The following is an 18,712-nucleotide window of genomic DNA, read 5'->3' on the forward strand; positions in this document are numbered from 1 at the left end:
AAATGTTTAGAAAATAAATTTTACCAAAGTACCAATCTTTTTAGAAAATAATTGACAACAAACCATGTTTCAACCCAGCACAAGCTACAGATGACCAACTTGTTCAGGAGCTTATGGAGAGAGGCAAACCTTTTACTGGTACCAGAGATCAGATGATTAAACGTCTTACACAGGCTGACAATCGTATGTAGAAATATCTGTGTACAATTAACATTAGACAAACAACATTCATGTCTTTGAAGGAAATCAAAATAGTTTTGCTTATAAGTTAAACTATCTTAACAGGATTTTTAAATGTGTAGTAGCAACCATGCACAAATGTGTTATTAAATTGTATTAAAGATGTTACTAAAAATTGATGAATTATTTCATGTTGTTTTAATTTTGTGAAAAAGATTGATAAAATGTTTTTTGAGCTTTTCCATTAGAAGAGTTGTTTGGATTAACTAACATCTTTGATTTCACCTTCCATTATATCAGCTTTTATTTGCCAAATGTTGACAGTTCTCTAGCATCCTTCACAAATAAAAACTGACATCCAAGACATAGCCAATAGTGTTAATGTGGCCTTAAATACCAACCAATCAATCAATCAATCTATTGCATATTTAAATATTCTATTATATATTTCCAGAATGTCCCTTGTTATCCTTCACCATGCCTGAGAACCTTGTCTGTACCTTTGACCCTATGTGTATGGGAGTGGAATGTTGTATAAATGTCAAACTATTCATGTTCTTACACACAGTCAAGGCCTATGCCAGGTTTGATCCTTGTCAGATGGAATTCCATTATGGTATTGATGATTGGCACAATAGTATAAAGTTGGATATACACATTGATGGTAAGTATAAGGTGACATTTGTTAGTGTTGGTCAATGAGGTACACACACATGAAGACATGTGGTAGTTGTCATGTTATGTTCTCCACACCTTGAAGACACTTGTCAGCTTTAATGATTGAAATTACTGACACCAGTGTCAAGTTTTTAATGGACTGTTCTGTACAATGGGGGAGTGTAGGGTATAAGTCATAAAAACAATAAAGGAATTTATCAGTTTGGATCTTTGTTTGTTGAATATCCATTAGTTTTTTGTTTGCACAAGCAAATCATCTTGGATAAACATCTTTATAAAAATTGTTCAATTCTGTGTCACGTGTTAACCACGTGCCTGACAGAGACATATTTTTTGATTACATTATTTTTGTTTATTGCAGGACTGAAGAAAGATATTAGAAGTGGAATCAAAATGAATATCCTTGGAGGAATAGAAATCATTCTTAGGTACTTATGCTGCTAAGATTTGTTTATAGTGTTATTTGAAAAAGTTGACAAAGGACTGGATATGTGAGAGCTTTTCTGATGAACTCATTTCTCTAACATTTTGGACATTTACGTATAATCTTTTTATACCATGTTTGTAGATTTAAGATTTTATTTTCTAAGATATATTAACATAAATAAGAATCATTATCGGTTTTCACTATATATTTGTTTGATATTTCCAGATTAGAGATTCAGAAAACCGACTCGGAAGCGTTTGCAAATGTAGGTTTAGGTTTCTGTGACCAGAGTGATACATCTAACTGTGTAGTGTATGTAGATCTACTGAAGGATGCTATTCTACCTCTACCAATTTGTCATCCAGATGGTTCATTTGAATGGCCAAAAAGTATGTCTATTTTGATTTATCTTCAAAGTTTTAATGAACAATATCAAGAAATTAAACTCCATGTGGTGAACCAACGCCTGTGTGAATCATTTCGATAGAGTCCCTGAAGTCGATACCTTGGTATGCAGGGTTGTCAAATTATGCAAATGAATGCAACATTAAAATGATACTCCAAATTGACAACAACACTTCAAATGGTCTGCAATTTTATTTGCTATGGTCTACATGTTTGGTCTGCAAGGCAGGCTTCATCAGGGCAATTTGAAGAAATGTTTAGGTTGTGGAGTTGATCAAGTAACAAACAATGTACCTACCCATTTTACTGTCGGAACCATTTGGATTAGTCTGAGTTATTGTCAATTTATCCTCAATATGAATGTGCATTAATTTTTGCAACTGCAAACAAATTATAATTCTAGTTTTTATCCCCCATTTATGGGCATTATGTTTTCTGGTCTGTGTGTCCTTTAGTCTGTCCCACTTCAGGTTAAATTTTTTCGTCAAGGTAGTTTTTGATGAAGTTGAAATCCAATCAACTTGAAACTTAGTACACCTGTTCCCTATAACATGATCTTTCTAATTTACATGCCACATGAGATTTTTGACCCAATTTCACATTCCACTGAACATAGAAAATGATTGAGGGAGTGGGCATCCATGTACTATGGACACATTCTTGTTTATTGACTAACTTACTTACTTTTATTTCTTATTTGATTGTAGTTGATTGGTCAAAGTTCTTCAGTAAGGAGGCAGTGTTAGAGAGGCTGAAAAATGCTGGAAAATCAGCTGCTAAACAAATAACTCAGGCTGCTGCCGGGGAAATCCTCAATGCTCTAGGACTACCAAAGGTATGATTTTATTGTATTGTATTGAATTTTGCTTTGGTTGTGGATATTAAAGTTTTCAGATTTTAAATCCTGGAGATAGTGTCTTTAAATACTGTCATTGACTGTACTATACAGATAATAATAACAAATAATTTGAAATTAAATATACATTAAAAGTTTCTAATAACAACCCCCACTCTCCAAAAAATGTTGAAAATGTGTGTAAAACCTTGTAAAGACTTCTTATGTCATTTTTGAAAGGACTATTTGAAAAATATATTTAAACGTAGCTCTGGACTTGTTATAAATATATTTATAAAGAATGAATTATTATTTATGAAGAATGAACTATTACAAAATTTTGCATAGAACCTTCTTCTATCCACTGGACCATGTCCCAGACCAGGTAAAATGACAAAAGGCCAGCTGACAGAGGAATTAAAACAACGTGGACTTGTGGTAACTGGAACAGATGATGAAAGAATACAACGTCTGGAGGATGATGACAGACGTAAGATCCTAGATCATAAAACCATATTTCTACACTTTTTCTTATTATACTGTATGCCATTAAAGTTTATCAATAAATCTGTAGAATCCTTTGTGTTATCACTTCTTAGCAATAAAATAAAAAAATTCTCAGAATAAAATTTTGCGGAAATTCAGTACTTTGAAACATGAAACTTTGAAAATATATGTTTTTACATATTTCACATATGGTTCAAAATTAAAACAGCTCTTGACGCTAGAGTAAAGCATAGAAACATAAAATAATACAGACTATATTACAAGAACAAAGCTGTCTGTGGTCAAGTTTGTGAACAGCAATGATAATTCCTAGGTATGTTTATATTACCATGAATCCTTCAATTATCAAAACAGGAATGAAAACCATGACACAAAAAGTAAAAAAAAGTGAAATTACTAGTAACACTTTAGAAATTTTATCCGTTTGTAAAGTAACATTTGTGGCATAGATTTCTATGAAAACTGGTAAAACTGTGATAATTTATAAATGTTTGTTGCATTTTCAGGTTGCAAGTTATTTGGAAAGGACCATAACCTTTTACCAGAGATTACAAATGAGTTTCTGAAGGACCATTTATACTATTCCGTGTCATCTAACTGTCTAAGGATTGATGCTTGTACAGACTTCTCCATAGACCTTGGAGCAAACATTCCAGCCTATACAAAAGCCTTCAGAGCCTTTATTGATGTGGACTTTTGTAAATTTATCCTATCATTTGGATTTGAAGGCTGGAAGGAGACACTGGTTTTGATTAGTTATGATTGGGGTAGGTTGTTTAAAGTGATGATTGTATCAACTAAAGAAATATCAAAAACATTGACTTAAATGTGCTTTAATCGGAAGTTAAGCAACTTCATTGATATTGAAATTTTCTTTTTCTATGAGAATTGCTTCTGTGCTCTCCTGGCAATGTGCTTGCCTTGAGTGTTTGACGTTCTGGATTTCATTCCCAGCCAGATCAAACCAAAGACTTCAGAAATGTGTTGTTTTTCTGCTAAGCATGTGGCATTTCAGAATAAAAAAATTAGAATATTGTGTTCATATAAAGTTATATGTCTTTTTCTTGAATAAGCATGTAGAAATTCCGGCTCAGCATTTCAGTGTAGTTCAAAACAGGGTTCATATTCATATCACATTGACATGTTCTCATCCTGAATAAACTTTTTATTTGCCACATGACATTAAACAGCTATCCATCATCATAAACTTTTGCTAATTTTAGCATTGCTAGTTTTCAAATCAAAATAAGGTAAATAATAATTTAAAAAAATGATAATAATCAGACTCTTAATGTGTCGTTTCCTTTTAATAACTTATAAACTGTCCAGTCAACTCTTTTTATATTTTATATGTTTTTCACTGTTGAATAATTGGAGGTCAAGTTCTTTATTGACAAGTTTTACTTTTACTGTTCAGGCATTATGGCCCTTTAAAGGGAAAACAATTATAAACACTTTCAAATAAGTAAAAAAATGGTTTGCTGTCATTTTACATCCTCTTGTTTGCATATTTTTTCAAATGTATGTATAAAATTCAAATTATAGTGCTTATCTTGTATTTTAGGCACAGAAAGAAATATTCCAATATCTAAAGATATTCAGATCAAGTAAGTAAAAGATTTTTTTCATACTCCCTAGTTTGGTATTAAGCGACACATAACAACAGAAAACAAATTTAATTAATAAAAATATCTCTGTACCATGTGCTTACATGAGTAGTTGAATTCAAGTAAGATGAAAAAATGATACTTTTTAAACCTGATCTGTATTTTGCAATCTATATGCAATGGCACTTTCTATTCAGTTTCGAAAAGGAGAATTAATTTAAGGGGATATTGTTTTGTATTTTGTAATGAAATGGATTGAAATAGCAGTGTAGCAGTAAATAGTTATCAAAGGTACCAGGATTATAATTTAGTACGCCAGACGTGCGTTTCGTCTACATAAGACTCATCAGTGACGCTAGTATCAAAATATTTATAAAGCCAAACAAGTACAAAGTTGAAGAGCATTGAGGATCCAAAATTCCAAAAAGTTGTGCCAAATACGGCTAAGGTAATCTATGCCTGGGATTAGAAAATCCTTAGTTTTTCGAAAAATTCAAAGTTTTACAATCCTTGATATTTTGATTTTAGATTGAATATAGATAAGGATGATGACAGAAAGATGTTTATTATAGACTTTGGATTGAAGATTGTCGTTGGTGAAAAACCATTGATTGATCAATACTTACTGACGAAGCAGGAAATACCAATACCAATCTGTAATGAAAACTTTACACTACCAGGTAATCTCATACCAATCTATAATGAAAACTTTACACTACCAGGTAATCTCATACCAATCTGTAATGAAAACTTTACACTACCAGGGTAATCTCATACCAATCTGTAATGAAAACTTTACACTACCAGGTAATCTCGTACCAATCTGTAATGAAAACTTTACACTACCAGGTATAGTTTTTATGGCCCCGCAACGAAGTTGTCGGTGCCATATAGTTTTACCCTTGTTCGTCATTCTATCATTCCGTAATTCCATCATTCCATTATTCCGCAACAAACTATTATACAGAGTTTTTTTCTAAACGCCTTCAGATATTGGGCTGATTTTTGGTATGTGAGTTAACCATGATGAGTTACAGATCAAGTTTAAGTTTCATTCCATTCTGCTAACTTTCGCTGTGATTTCGGGATTTGGACTTTGATAAATTTTTGAAAATCAGTTATATATGGACCTTTTTTAGCTCACCTGGCCTAAAAGGCCAAGTGAGCTTTTCTCATCACTTGGCATCCATCGTCCGTCGTCCGTCGTTCATCGTCGTCCGTCGTCGACCATCGTCGTAACTTTTACAAAAATCTTCTCCTCTGAAACTACTGGGCCAAATTAAACCAAACTTGGCCACAATCATCATTTGGGTATCTAGTTTAAAAAATGTGTCCGGTGACCCGGCCAACCATCCAAGATGGCCGCCATGGCTAAAAATAGAACATAGGGGTAAAATGCAGTTTTTGGCTTATAAGTCAAAACCAAAGCATTTAGAGCAAATCCGACATGAGTAGAATTGTTAAACAGGTGAAGATCTATCTGCCCTGAAATTTTCAGATGAATCAGATAACCCGTTGTTGGGTTGCTGCCCCTGAATTAGTAATTTTAAGGAAATTTTGCTTTTTTTGGTTATTATCTTGAATATTATTATAGATAGAGATAAACAGTAAGCAGCAATAATGTTCAGCAAAGTAAGATTTACAAATAAGTCAACATGACTGAAATGGTCAGTTGACCCCTGTAGGAGTTATTGCCCTTTATAGTCAATTTTTAACCATTTTTCGTAAATCTTAGTAATATTTTACAAAAATCTTCTCCTCTGAAATTACTGGGCCAAATTAATCCAAACTTGGCCACAATCATCTTTTGGGTTAGTAGTTTGCAAAATGTGTCCGGTGACCCTGCCATCAAACCAAGATGGCCGCCATGGCTAAAAATTGAACATGGGGTAAAATGCAGTTTTTGGCTTATAACTCAAAACCCAAAGCATTTAGAGCAAATCTGACATGGGGTAAAATTGTTTATCAGTTCAAGATCTATCTGCCCTGAAATTTTCAGATGAATCGGACAACCCGTTGTTTGGTTGCTGGCCCTGAATTAGTAATTTTAAGGAAATTTTGCTCTTTTTGGTTATTATCTTGAATATTATTATAGATAGAGATAAATTATAAACAGCAATAATGTTCAGCAAAGTAAGATTTACAAATAAGTCAAAATGACTGAAATGGTCAGTTGACCCCTTTAGGAGTTATTGCCCTTTATAGTCAATTTTTAACCATTTTTCGTATACGCCTCCAGCTTTGAGCTTATTTGAGACAACTATCATGTTTGTGTCCACATGTGTTATTGAAACTGCAGATTTTTCAACTTTTTGAGATGGGGCCATTCGTGTCACTTTGACACATCTAGTTTATATTCTATTTATCATAGAAGTACTAGTGGCCCAATTGTAATATTCAAAGCTTTAATTGATCCAAGGAGCTACCAAGATCAGTTGTGAAACATAGAAATTTTCTGTTCACATCTGAAGACTAACTGGTAGCTGTTAATGGGTGATTTTAACTTTCAAAAGATAGTTCATGAGACATGCTTTTTTTTTTTATCAATTTGAGTCAAACTTCATAAAATAATTGTTGCTTTTCATTTTAGGTATTTTAAAAAATACACACATTTTTAGCTTCTCACCCTCTCCTTCCAATTATTATTTTCACCATTTTTTTCATACATTGAAATAAATGTTCATATATCCTTTTCAAACTCTTTTTAAAATATCACATGTAAATATCACAATCTTATGTTCATAAGAAGAACAAAATCTACCTTTCATCAAATTTTTTTGTGGATTGAAATAAAAAATTGGTTTTATATAGCTTGAATATATTACAAATATTTTGTTCAACACAGGAGGTGGTTCTTTTGCTGGTTTCCTGACTGCACTTGGTGGAAAGCTTACTGGACAGGCATTTGATTTAGTTATAAAAGAGATGGGACTTGAGGTAAAATAATAAATTGTATGGCTTATTTTTTTGGTAAGAAAACATATCATGAAGAAGAATTGAACATTGTAGTACATGTCAACATATCATCAGAGACCAATGTCCAAAATCATTGTCAAAATTATACCAGCATTTCAAATCATTGTTTGATGAAGTATAGACAAATTTAGCATCTGATGAACAGCTGAATCATTACTAAACAGGGATTTTGAGGGAAAAGGACAACTACAAATTAAGTGTTCAATGAAATTCAATTTTTCTAGCTTGTAGCTTATTTGTAGATTTTGGTTGAAAACTAAGTATCCACTGAAATACAATTTTACCTTTATCCATGAAAATCTGTTGATTCAAATATTAATGTGAATTACATTTATTTTCTACTTTCAGACAACCTTTAAAAAGATACATTTCAGTATTCCAGAGGGACCTAAAGGTAAATATTGAATGCTGCATTCAGACTTGAAGCTCCACAATTTCGTATTTTTATCAAAACCATATTATATACATAAATTTGTCTTACTATTTGACTTTACCTTTCATACAATGTAATATTTTACCACCACTGATGAAAATTATAAATCTTTTAAATTTATGCAATGATTTTTTCTGACCAGACTGTCCAGTGGACATCAATCCCCAGAAGTACCTCCCAGCGGCCATCAGGAACATGTTGAGATGTGAGATGCCACAGAATTGTTTTGGACTTAATTGTGGTCTGGACCTATCATTTAAGTTACCGTTCGGTGATTTCCATGTGTCGTACAACATACCATTCTGGTTTAAGATGAGCCCATGTGATTTTGATATTGACATTAAGTTTGGACCTTTCCAACATAAAACTGTATTGTTGAACTATGATTGGGGTAAGTACTTGTATATGTGCATGATTCAGCATCCAGTTAGATATTATTGTTGTTGCTAATTTTATCAATGATAAATGACCAATTTACATTTTGGCATGAAATAAATTGTAAAATATACATTTCCACTGAATATTGTTATGTCCTTTTATCAGGTCATTGAGTTTTATGAAAATTATACAGCACTCATACTTTTTAAGCTTAAATGATATTTTGAAATAGATGTAGTTAAAATTATTTCCAGTTTAGATGGGATATGACTGTTTTATCTAAAAATTTATTGTATACAAAAAAAAATTAAAAAAAAATTGTGAGATGTAATTAACTTTTCAAATTAAAATGTCAGTAATTATAACTCTATTTTGTGGTGGATTGCTTACTTTTCAGAATGCCATTTCTTTTTTGAGTAAAGAAGATTTGCTCATTTCCAAGTTTGTCAGCTGTGAAACTTTTCCTTCTGCTTTCAGTATTTTTGCTTTAATGGTATGTATTCTAGACTTTTGACAACAATTTGAATTTCTTACACCTTTTCTCAGGTACACCAGACGTCTTGACTATTGGAAAAGGGGACAAGCCTCCTATCACCATTAAGTAAGTTTATAGTTCGATGAACAAACTTGTTATTTAAATCGCAGTCTATATATCAGGCATTTCTTTTCTCTGAAGTGAGAGTTCTAATTCCATTCTCAAAATTCTACTTTATCCAAAACCTCACTGACGTTACAAATACAAGGGATGCAGCAATGGAATAATGTCTAGCATAGGATCTGGTTGGAAAATAAATCAAATTCTACTCCTCTAAAAGTACTGCTGAGAACCAGAAAATATCAAGATGACAACAATTCAACACAATATATAGAAAGGCATTATGAGGTCGAAATAAAGTTTTCAACTATAGCCAGTTGTCTTATACCTTAATCTGGATGAGTTGAAAAATGTATGAACTAACAAAGATAGGCTGCCAAAAATATTTTCCTACTGGAAAAACCCTCTCTGCCCTAAAAAACTCAATAAATGTATACAAAAACTAGCCAGCTTGTTAAAATTGTGATTGCTGAATGAGACTTTGTTAGTTTAAACCATCCTCCTTTTTATCAATAAAAAACAATAAAAGATGTTCTTGTCATGATAGATCAATAAAAATTTGTATAACTCTATAGTTATTAGGATTGAAAATCAACTGACCATTTTTTTGTTTTTTTAGTTATTCCATAGACAAGATGGGTGATGGTCAAGGATTTATCGTAGATGTAAAGATTACCATTTGTTTCCCCCTGGGTGATGACCCATTCTGTATACCAGAGCATGGACTACATATGCTGCAACACCAGGAAATACCAGCATGTTCTAAAAACTTTACAGATATGATGAAGAGTGAGATTTTAGTTATTATGAGAAAGAGAAAAGTTTATGTTGATAATATTTTAAAACATTTTGTTTTTATTGAGAATGTTAAATGTATAGGAGAACAATAAGTTTGAATAATCAGGTATTCTACCTTTGTCATGGTAAAATATCAGATGCATGAACCTCAATTGAGACTATAGGGATCATGCAAGCAGGAATTAAGTAACGGTTAAATGGCTTAATTGTATTTATTCACTAAAACATTGTTCTTAATTTTTAGACTTTTCGGTCTCAGAAATAGCAAAAGATTTTGGTTTAGAATTAAAAGCAGGACTGAAAGAAGGAGCTGTTCAGTTTATCCTAGAAAGATTGGGCTTGGAAGAATTCTTCAGTGGACCAAAGTGTGACAAGAGAAGACCACCATACAGTCCGGCTGTACAAGGATGGAACAATGGTAGGGAGCTGTTTTATATTTACCAAAAAAAACCACATTTAAAAAAAAAATTATTCAGTGTAAACGAATGAAGAATCAAATAAAATTACTCTTTATTGCAGACTATATATTATGTGTTTTCTCATTGTTAAAGGCCTTACAGCAAAGACATATAATAGGTTATTGTAACAGAAGATATTGTCCCCCATGGAAAAAAGTAAAATCACAAAAATACTGAACTTAGAGGAAGATCAATTGGGAAAGTCCATAATCACATGGCAAAATCAAATAACAAAACGCATCAAAAACGAATCGACAAGAACTGTCATATTTCTGACTTGGTATATTGCCAAAATTTCATATAGAATATTGTCCACAGACATTATTATACTGTTATATTTTCAGAATATCCCCTTGGTATCTTTAACCTGCCAAACAAAGAGTTGTCTATTGTCATGAAATACAAGTTTCTTTGTAATATTACAAATGGAACAAATGCTCTTAATAATGATTATTAATATATTTATGTTAATGTTATAATTTCAGAATGTCCCCTGAGTATCTTTAACCTACCAAACATAGAGGAGATGATGAGTTGTCACTTTACAGAGACCTGTACTGGTATAGAATGTTGTGTAGAGATACCGTACCTCGGACTGACACTCCATCCATTCTTCTTACTGGATCCCTGTCAGTATACACTCAGTTTTGGTATCAATACAATCAACAACACATTCTCTCTATTTGAATATGAATGGGGTAAGTAAAGATTTGCAGGTTGAATTTAGATATGGGATCAACTATGTAGATTTCCTTCATTTTTAACAGCTAAAAAAGCAGATGAATTAAATGAACTTTTGTAAGCTCTACCATTTCAGTAATTTTCATGTTTAAAAGTTAAGATCTTATTTAAAGATGGCTATATATACCTTGACAATACTTATGAAGTGCTGACAACATTATTGAAGTAAGATTTATTAAAAGCTAAAAGTTATGAAATAATTGCTAACATGTATCCCATGTTATATTACATGCAGTTGATTGATAAATGTTTGATGTATAATGAATGCAATGCAAGCATACTAAGAATATAAGAAAGTTTAAGAATAAACAATTCATTAAGTTTTACCAAAGGGGAAAACTAAGAAAACTGAAAGGAAAATTCAATTTGGACATAAAGGATAAAAACAGACCTTACAATGATGTAACCAATTCTATAAATGACCTGAATAGATTTTTACAAAATATGATTGATATTGGAGGCAATATCTTGACCTGAAAATGCATCTATGTCATTTGGTCTCTGGTGGAAGGTTGTCCCATTGGCAATTATACCACATAGTCTTAAGTATTCTATATTGAGTCATTATCAAAAAGTAATAGACTTTAAGACATTGTAATGTTCTTATATTTTAGGGAAGAAGGAGAAGATTTCTCTAGCAGATGGAGTAATACAGCTTGAGTAAGTACTTCAGTTGTATAGAGCTTCAATTCTTTGAAAATGAGTTCCAGTAGTGAAACCAAAGCAAACAACAAAGCAAGCACAAAATCTTTTGAATAACTTCAATGGTTTTTTAAGAAAAATGTCTGACTGATTTTAAGATAATAATAAGTGATATATTTTACTCAAAAGAAATTAGGAACAAATGTGATGAAAATAAGGTTTCATTTACAGGACGATTGGTTCCAACCTGCTGAAAATCATATTATTTTGTTGTATTATTTATTTCAGGTTTACCATAAAGAAACCTCCAGAACAGAAAAAGTTTGTGATAGATTTAAATGTAAAGACATGTCTGGAAGAAGGGAAGCCATGTGAAGTTGATGAAGCAATATTCCAGGGAACGGAAGTACCTCAGCCAATGTGTGACATGGAGGCCACCATGAGTCTCAAAAGTAAGAACTATCAACAAATGTTACTTTTAAGAATAAGTGTCTAGTTCAATTAATAATTGAAAAAGGAGAAGAAAAAATGACATATACCAAAACAAGATGTTGGACATTTAATTTACAAAATCACATGAAATATATCAAGATAAAAAGAAATTAAAAGCTGCAATACTAAGATACTTCTTACTTACAAATCATGCTATAAGTTCTGTATATTTTGTCAGTCTTTGTATACGTATCAGATGCAAATGGGAATAGGGCAGCTTTTGAGACTGTGGACATTGTTTTTCAGAATTCATTTTGTTGCGCTATTGAAATTTTTTCTGAATTAGTAATTTCTTCAAGCTTTTAATTGAAATATCAGAAAGCTCAATAAAGGACTTAAAATTAGGGTTTTCTGATTATTCTTTGATTATTGAAGCCAATATTTAGGCCAAGCCCACCAAACCATGAAAAAAGAGTTTTTGCAATTTATCAATATTTTGCCACATACTTTTACTGATGACTTAAATTTTTTAGATGTTATTGACAATCCAAAATGCCATGTAATCATACCATGGCTGCAACATGAACTTCTTTTACAGATATTAAATTAAATGACATGGGTTTTGTTGATACCTGCTCACAAAGTAACATACAGTTTTATGAATACTTGAAATTACTTATTTGCCTCTGCCTCCATAAATTGTAACTTGTTGTTTATTTGATTTTTTCAGACTTTTCTTTGACTGATTGGGCAAGTCAGGTTGGAGCAGAGATCGCAGGGCAGTTACAGGGGAAATTTGTCAAGATACTGTTACAACAGCTAGGACTTGATGTCATGTTAAAGAAACCCTCATGTGACCTTCAGTCAGAGATGTATTCTCCTGCAGTAAAGGGATGGAAAAGTGGTACGTATGCATGGGACAGTCAGTGCTTGTACTAGGAACATATACTGATTTTAAAAATAAGAAGATGTGGTATGATTGACAATGAGACAACACTCAACAAGAGACCAAATGACTCATAAATTAACAACTATATGTCACAATACAACCTTCAACAATGAGCAAAACCTATACTGCTTAGTCAGCTATAAAAGGCTCCAAAATGACATATGTAAAACAATCCAAACGAGAAAATGTGTTCTTTCTATAAACAGCTGTCTTGTTTTCATTGAATATTTTTGTAAGTTTTTCAAAAAATTGAGTTTGCGAATTTTTTTTATTTTTTGGTTTTTTAACTATGGAACAATAGTCTTTTTTTTCTTATTATTATTAAAGTTGACTATTTGGTATTATTATTTTTTTTTTATTAAAGGTGACTATTTGGTATTATTTTTTTTTTTATTAAAGGTGACTATTTGGTATTATTTTATTTAAGGTTTACAATTGTATTTGTTTTTATGTTTATAGTTTGTTATGATTTTGTTTATAGAATGTCCCAAGCCATTATCATTACCCGATTTACCCTCAGCTTTAACATGTTACGTCCCAGACTACTGTACAGGCATAGACTGTTGTTATCACTTTGACTACCTGGATCTGTCACTCAATATTTACCTGTATATTGATACCTGTAATTATGTCATCAAAGGAGGGATAGAGAAATTTACCTTTGAGTTACCTTTCTTCCATTATAACTGGGGTGAGTATTGTACTCTTTGGAGTTGTCACTCAATATTTACCTGTATATAGATACCTCTAATTATGTCATCAAAGGAGGGAAAGAGAAATTTACCTTTGAGTTACCTTTCTTCCATTATAACTGGGGTGAGTATTGTACTCTTTGGAGTTGTCACTCAATATTTACCTGTATATAGATACCTCTAATTATGTCATCAAAGGAGGGAAAGAGAAATTTACCTTTGAGTTACCTTTCTTCCATTATAACTGGGGTGAGTATTGTACTCTTTGGAGTTGTCACTCAATATTTACCTGTATATAGATACCTCTAATTATGTCATCAAAGGAGGGAAAGAGAAATTTACCTTTGAGTTACCTTTCTTTCATTATAACTGGGGTGAGTATTGTACTCAGTATATTGTTTGTTTTTTTTGTTACATTTATACATGAGGTAAAGATACTTTATTCCGAATGATATTACTGACTATTGAATACAGATTTTGCTTAATTTTTAGGTTCTGTTTTTTTTTTGGGGGGGGGGGGGGATTACAAATTTTCATGGATTGAGGATAAATAGTATGTTCTCCACATGGATATTTGAATTTTATTGTGTTTTTAATGTCTGCATGTAAACCAATAGAAAATGTGTCTTTTGAATAACATTTGAATTCTTAGAGAACCTTAAGTCACAGTATCAAAGACAATTGGTAACCCATAAATTATAATGAACACACAGTATCTGCAACTTATGATCCTGAATTTTCCTGTGCTGTGAGCAAATGGAATTTCAAATATATAAAGGTCACATTCAAGAGTCATGTCTTTGAAAAAATACTTTTGTAGGAGCTTGTCACTCAGAAAAAGATATTGGCAATACATTTTGTAACTTTAAATTTAATTTTTAGTCATCAGATTTTCATCAAACGTAAAAGAGCTTGAAACTTTTCAGAATCTGCAACATATATTGTAACTTTTGACATTTGATTCAGACATTTCTTTTATGACTTTGTGTATATTGTTCTAATATAGTTATACCCCAGCTTAAAAAAAGTGGGGATATACTGTTTTACCTCTGTCTATCCATCCATATGTCAGTCCATCCATCCATCAGTCCGTCCGTCGCATGAATATTTTTGTCACATTTTTCTCAGGAACTATGTTACAAGGATTTCTGAAATTTGGTTTGAGGGTTTGTAAAAGTCAACTATACCGTGTTATGTGTTTTCAGATTCATCACTCAACAACTTTGTTTACCGATCACTTGTATTATATTTCACATGATAGCGAAGTTGAACGTTTAGTCACATTTTTCTCAGAAACTGCTAAGCAGGGATATCTGAAATTTGTTTTCAAGGTTTATATAGGTCAGTTATACCGTGTGATGCATTTTATGATACATCACTTAGCAACTTCCTCTTGACCGAACACTTGTAACATTTTACACATGATAGCAAAGTTGAAAATTTTCGTCACATTTTTCTGAGGAACAACAATACAAGGATTTCGAAAATTTGGTTTCAGGGTTTATATAAGTAAGTTATACTGTGTGATGCGTTTTCAGATTCATCACTCAACAACTTCCTGTTTACCGAAATATTTCGGCAGGGGAATCATCAGTGAGGTACTGCTCACAGTTTCACTTGTTTTATACTGAGTTTAATCTCTTTGTATATGCAATGTGATAAAAATACATGACCATTAAATGCTTAATAATGAATGTTCTTTAGGTGAAGAAAAAGAAGAAAGATTGCAAGAAGTTATCAGGATCAAGTAAGTGATCAGTCTTAAAACATCAATGTGTGTCCTGTACATTTTGTTATCTTATTTCATAACAAATTATTTTAATATATTGCTGATCAAATGTGAATGTTTTGTAAATTTCAGCAGATCAACATAGGGCTTTTAAGTGGCTTCAACAATGAGCAAAGCCCATACAGCATAGTCATTCTTGAATTTCCATAATTGTATCAAAGATCCAACTAATGAACATAAATTTAACTTTAAATCTTTTAGACAGGACTTACTTTGTTTAAATTTTATTTTATTAACTTGTAGGTACAAAATTAACAAGTTGTCAGAACAGAAGAAATTCATTGTAGACTTAGAGTTCAGTATTTGTCTTGAGAAGGATAAATGTGCTACCAAGCTTCCATTGTTTACCAAACAGTTGATACCACAACCATTCTGTGATATGAATATGAATTTCAGTATAACAGGTATACTTGATACAGCTTTAAGATGTGTAGTAATAAACTTAAGTGTGTCATTGACATGTTTTTTAAAATGAAAAAAGTATTTTTTACTTGAAAAATTTAAGGCTTTCATTTAAAAAAAAAAATCTTAATTTATTTTACTGTTAAGTGAAGACTAGGTTAAAGTGTAGAAATACAGCAAGGGAATAAACTTTGGTAGGTATGAGCTAAAGTGAAATCTAGAAACCTGAAACTTTTGCATTGATTGCAAATCTGTGTTATTGCATCATCACAGGGCTTTGTAAGTTGGGTAGAAAATAGCCTGTAAATATGTTAAAAATCTATCTTAAGTTTGAGAATGGAAATGGGGAATGTATCAAAGAGACAACAACCAGACCAAAGAGCATTTCATTTATGTTTATAAATTGAAATGGAAGGATGGCAACAACACTTTGCAACACCAGTCTTCAATACTACTCCATCATAAAAACATCTACCCAGTATTTACTATGAAATCTTCCCTCCAAAGTCAAGCTTATAAATAAAGAGTGCATAGTTTTATATGTTTTATTTACTTTAAGATGTGTCACTGTCTGAATGGATGAAAGACAAAGGATTACAGTTAGGTCAGAGTTTGTCTACAGCCCTAGCTAACAGATTGCTAGATGAACTAGGATTATCTCCCTTTATGAATGAGGAACAGTGTGATAGATATACAGGTGTATTTGCTGGAACTGTTGATGGCTGGAATTCTCAAGGTAATGAATGTGTGTTAGCTGATATATTCCAGAAGATTGCATTACTTGAGCCTTTTTAAAATATCTAGTATTATGAAGGCAATGATTTTAGTCTTGTAAAGATTATATGGATTTAAGTAGTTAAAACTTGCTCATAAAAATTTATTTAAATTTTTTTTTTTTATTACCAGTAAAAAGATTATTAACCTAAAGTAGCATTGTAAATTCAACATGCAGTGCTCTTTAAAGTAAATATAGGTTGAATTTGCTAGTAATTTGTTCTTTTATAGATTTGTTTATTGAAAATAATCTTATTTAAAGAAAGCACAAACATCAAATACAACAATCAAGACTAAACAAAGGAAATCTTCTGAAAAAATATTATTTTGAAAGCACTTCATTGAAAGCAGTATTGAATTGCTTTTAATAGACTAGTGACTGAGTTTCTAATTCTTTTTTTTTTGCAGACTGTCCCCTGAATATGACACTCCCTAAGATCCACAGCTCTGTGAGTTGTTATATCCCAGATTACTGCACAGGAATAAGCTGTTGTATAGAAGTTGGAAAGATAGGAAAGTCCTTCAGTACATATGCACTAATGGATGCATGTAACTGGAAACTCAGTGTGGGGATAGAGAAAAGGAGCTTCAATATCTCGCTGTCAAACTATGAATGGGGTATTTATATTATTTTTGTTTATATATAATTTGAATTTGATTTGATCTCATATATCTCGTGTTTGGTTCTTATACTTGTTTGTTTATTTCCCTGGAATTGGTACTTTATAGTTATTTTTTCCAGAATTCCAGATTAAATGTTTGAACAAATTTATAGTATGTAATTTTCGTTCAAGCTGAGAAATTTTACATAGTTACAAACACCAGTTGTCACGTTATTAGATATATAAATGCAGAACTTTTCATTTTTTGTTCTTGATTAATTGGTAGATTTTAAGAAAATTTATTAATGTTTTATAGTACTATTTTGAAAATTCAATTATTTTCAGGTAAAAAAGAGGTTTTCTCATTGCTTAATGTTATACGATTAGAGTAAGTATGATAACTGTTTTAAATATATTTCAGTGTTAAAATTTTGAAAGTTTTCTTTTCTGAAAAATATAGATTTTTATTGAACTTTATTTATAAATGCTGATGCTTTTATCTTGTTGGTTCAACATACTGAAAAGCCTAAAATGAAAAAAAAAAAGACATTTTAAAATGACAACAATCACATAAACTTTTATGAAAGTTGAAATCGATATTGCTTTCAATTGGACTATGTTAAAATTACAGTACATCAATTTAACAAATGATGCTATCAGAATATTCTGTTGATGCAGATCACTTCCAAGTAATTTAAAATCAAGTTTTACTATATGTTGTATTCGCATATTAGAAATTATGGTAAATTTCTTTTTTCTTATATTACTTGTTCAATATTTACTGATTGCAGTTTACAATTTATTGGATTTATGGACTTAAGAAATATCAGTTTGCAGCCATCAAATATTCTATTATGAGTTATACCAGCAAACATGATTAGCAGTACCTGGTTTAATTACTTGTAAACTTGTACCATTTAAATTGTTAATGTTTGTCTGACTTTTTAACTGGCATGTGGCTTTCTTCCATTCTCCATTCAAATATTATTCCAGATTTACAATCCATGATTTGAATGCTGAGAAGAAGTATATGTTAAACATGAATATGAGTGTTTGTTTGGAACAGGATGGAGCTTGTCTGGTTTCTGTACCAATCTTCCAAAACACCAAACTACCTAAACTAGGATGTGATTGGTCTGGTGGCTTCAAAATACCAGGTAAGTTAATAGAATGTTTGATGTTGTACAATGTTTTAGAATACAAAGTTTTTTAAGCTTAGATAATTCATAAACTGGTATCAGATCTACTACAGTTAATAATATTTCATTACCAAAGTGCTCTAGAAAGGATTTTGTTGAAGGAAAGTTTAAGAATTCAAACTATGCCGTGTAAGGTAACCATCTAGATCATCATCATAGGGTTGTAAATGGGATCAGTATACAGTGCTGTCAAATATTCAGGGTCTTTGCAAT

General features: G+C 31.5%; 1 protein-coding gene across 1 annotated transcript in view; it reads left to right on the forward strand.

The window, feature by feature from the left end:
- Positions 1-18,712, forward strand: part of LOC143084161 (uncharacterized) — a 48,124-nt gene that overhangs the window by 28,161 nt on the left and 1,251 nt on the right. Inside the window, exons 30-55 of the mRNA XM_076260567.1 lie at positions 45-183; positions 635-844; positions 1,220-1,286; positions 1,511-1,674; positions 2,398-2,525; positions 2,874-3,015; positions 3,539-3,799; positions 4,597-4,639; positions 5,168-5,319; positions 7,485-7,576; positions 7,964-8,009; positions 8,191-8,439; positions 8,973-9,027; positions 9,641-9,810; positions 10,064-10,237; positions 10,763-10,975; positions 11,633-11,678; positions 11,949-12,112; positions 12,823-12,996; positions 13,523-13,732; positions 15,438-15,480; positions 15,766-15,926; positions 16,484-16,660; positions 17,107-17,316; positions 17,646-17,688; positions 18,294-18,457. Of these exons, the coding sequence (XP_076116682.1) occupies positions 45-183; positions 635-844; positions 1,220-1,286; positions 1,511-1,674; positions 2,398-2,525; positions 2,874-3,015; positions 3,539-3,799; positions 4,597-4,639; positions 5,168-5,319; positions 7,485-7,576; positions 7,964-8,009; positions 8,191-8,439; positions 8,973-9,027; positions 9,641-9,810; positions 10,064-10,237; positions 10,763-10,975; positions 11,633-11,678; positions 11,949-12,112; positions 12,823-12,996; positions 13,523-13,732; positions 15,438-15,480; positions 15,766-15,926; positions 16,484-16,660; positions 17,107-17,316; positions 17,646-17,688; positions 18,294-18,457 (3,697 nt within the window). The remainder of the gene's footprint in view (positions 1-44; positions 184-634; positions 845-1,219; positions 1,287-1,510; positions 1,675-2,397; positions 2,526-2,873; positions 3,016-3,538; positions 3,800-4,596; positions 4,640-5,167; positions 5,320-7,484; positions 7,577-7,963; positions 8,010-8,190; positions 8,440-8,972; positions 9,028-9,640; positions 9,811-10,063; positions 10,238-10,762; positions 10,976-11,632; positions 11,679-11,948; positions 12,113-12,822; positions 12,997-13,522; positions 13,733-15,437; positions 15,481-15,765; positions 15,927-16,483; positions 16,661-17,106; positions 17,317-17,645; positions 17,689-18,293; positions 18,458-18,712) is intronic.

The sequence above is a fragment of the Mytilus galloprovincialis genome, chromosome 7, assembly GCF_965363235.1.
Source record: "Mytilus galloprovincialis chromosome 7, xbMytGall1.hap1.1, whole genome shotgun sequence".
Taxonomy (NCBI): Eukaryota; Metazoa; Mollusca; class Bivalvia; order Mytilida; family Mytilidae; genus Mytilus; species Mytilus galloprovincialis.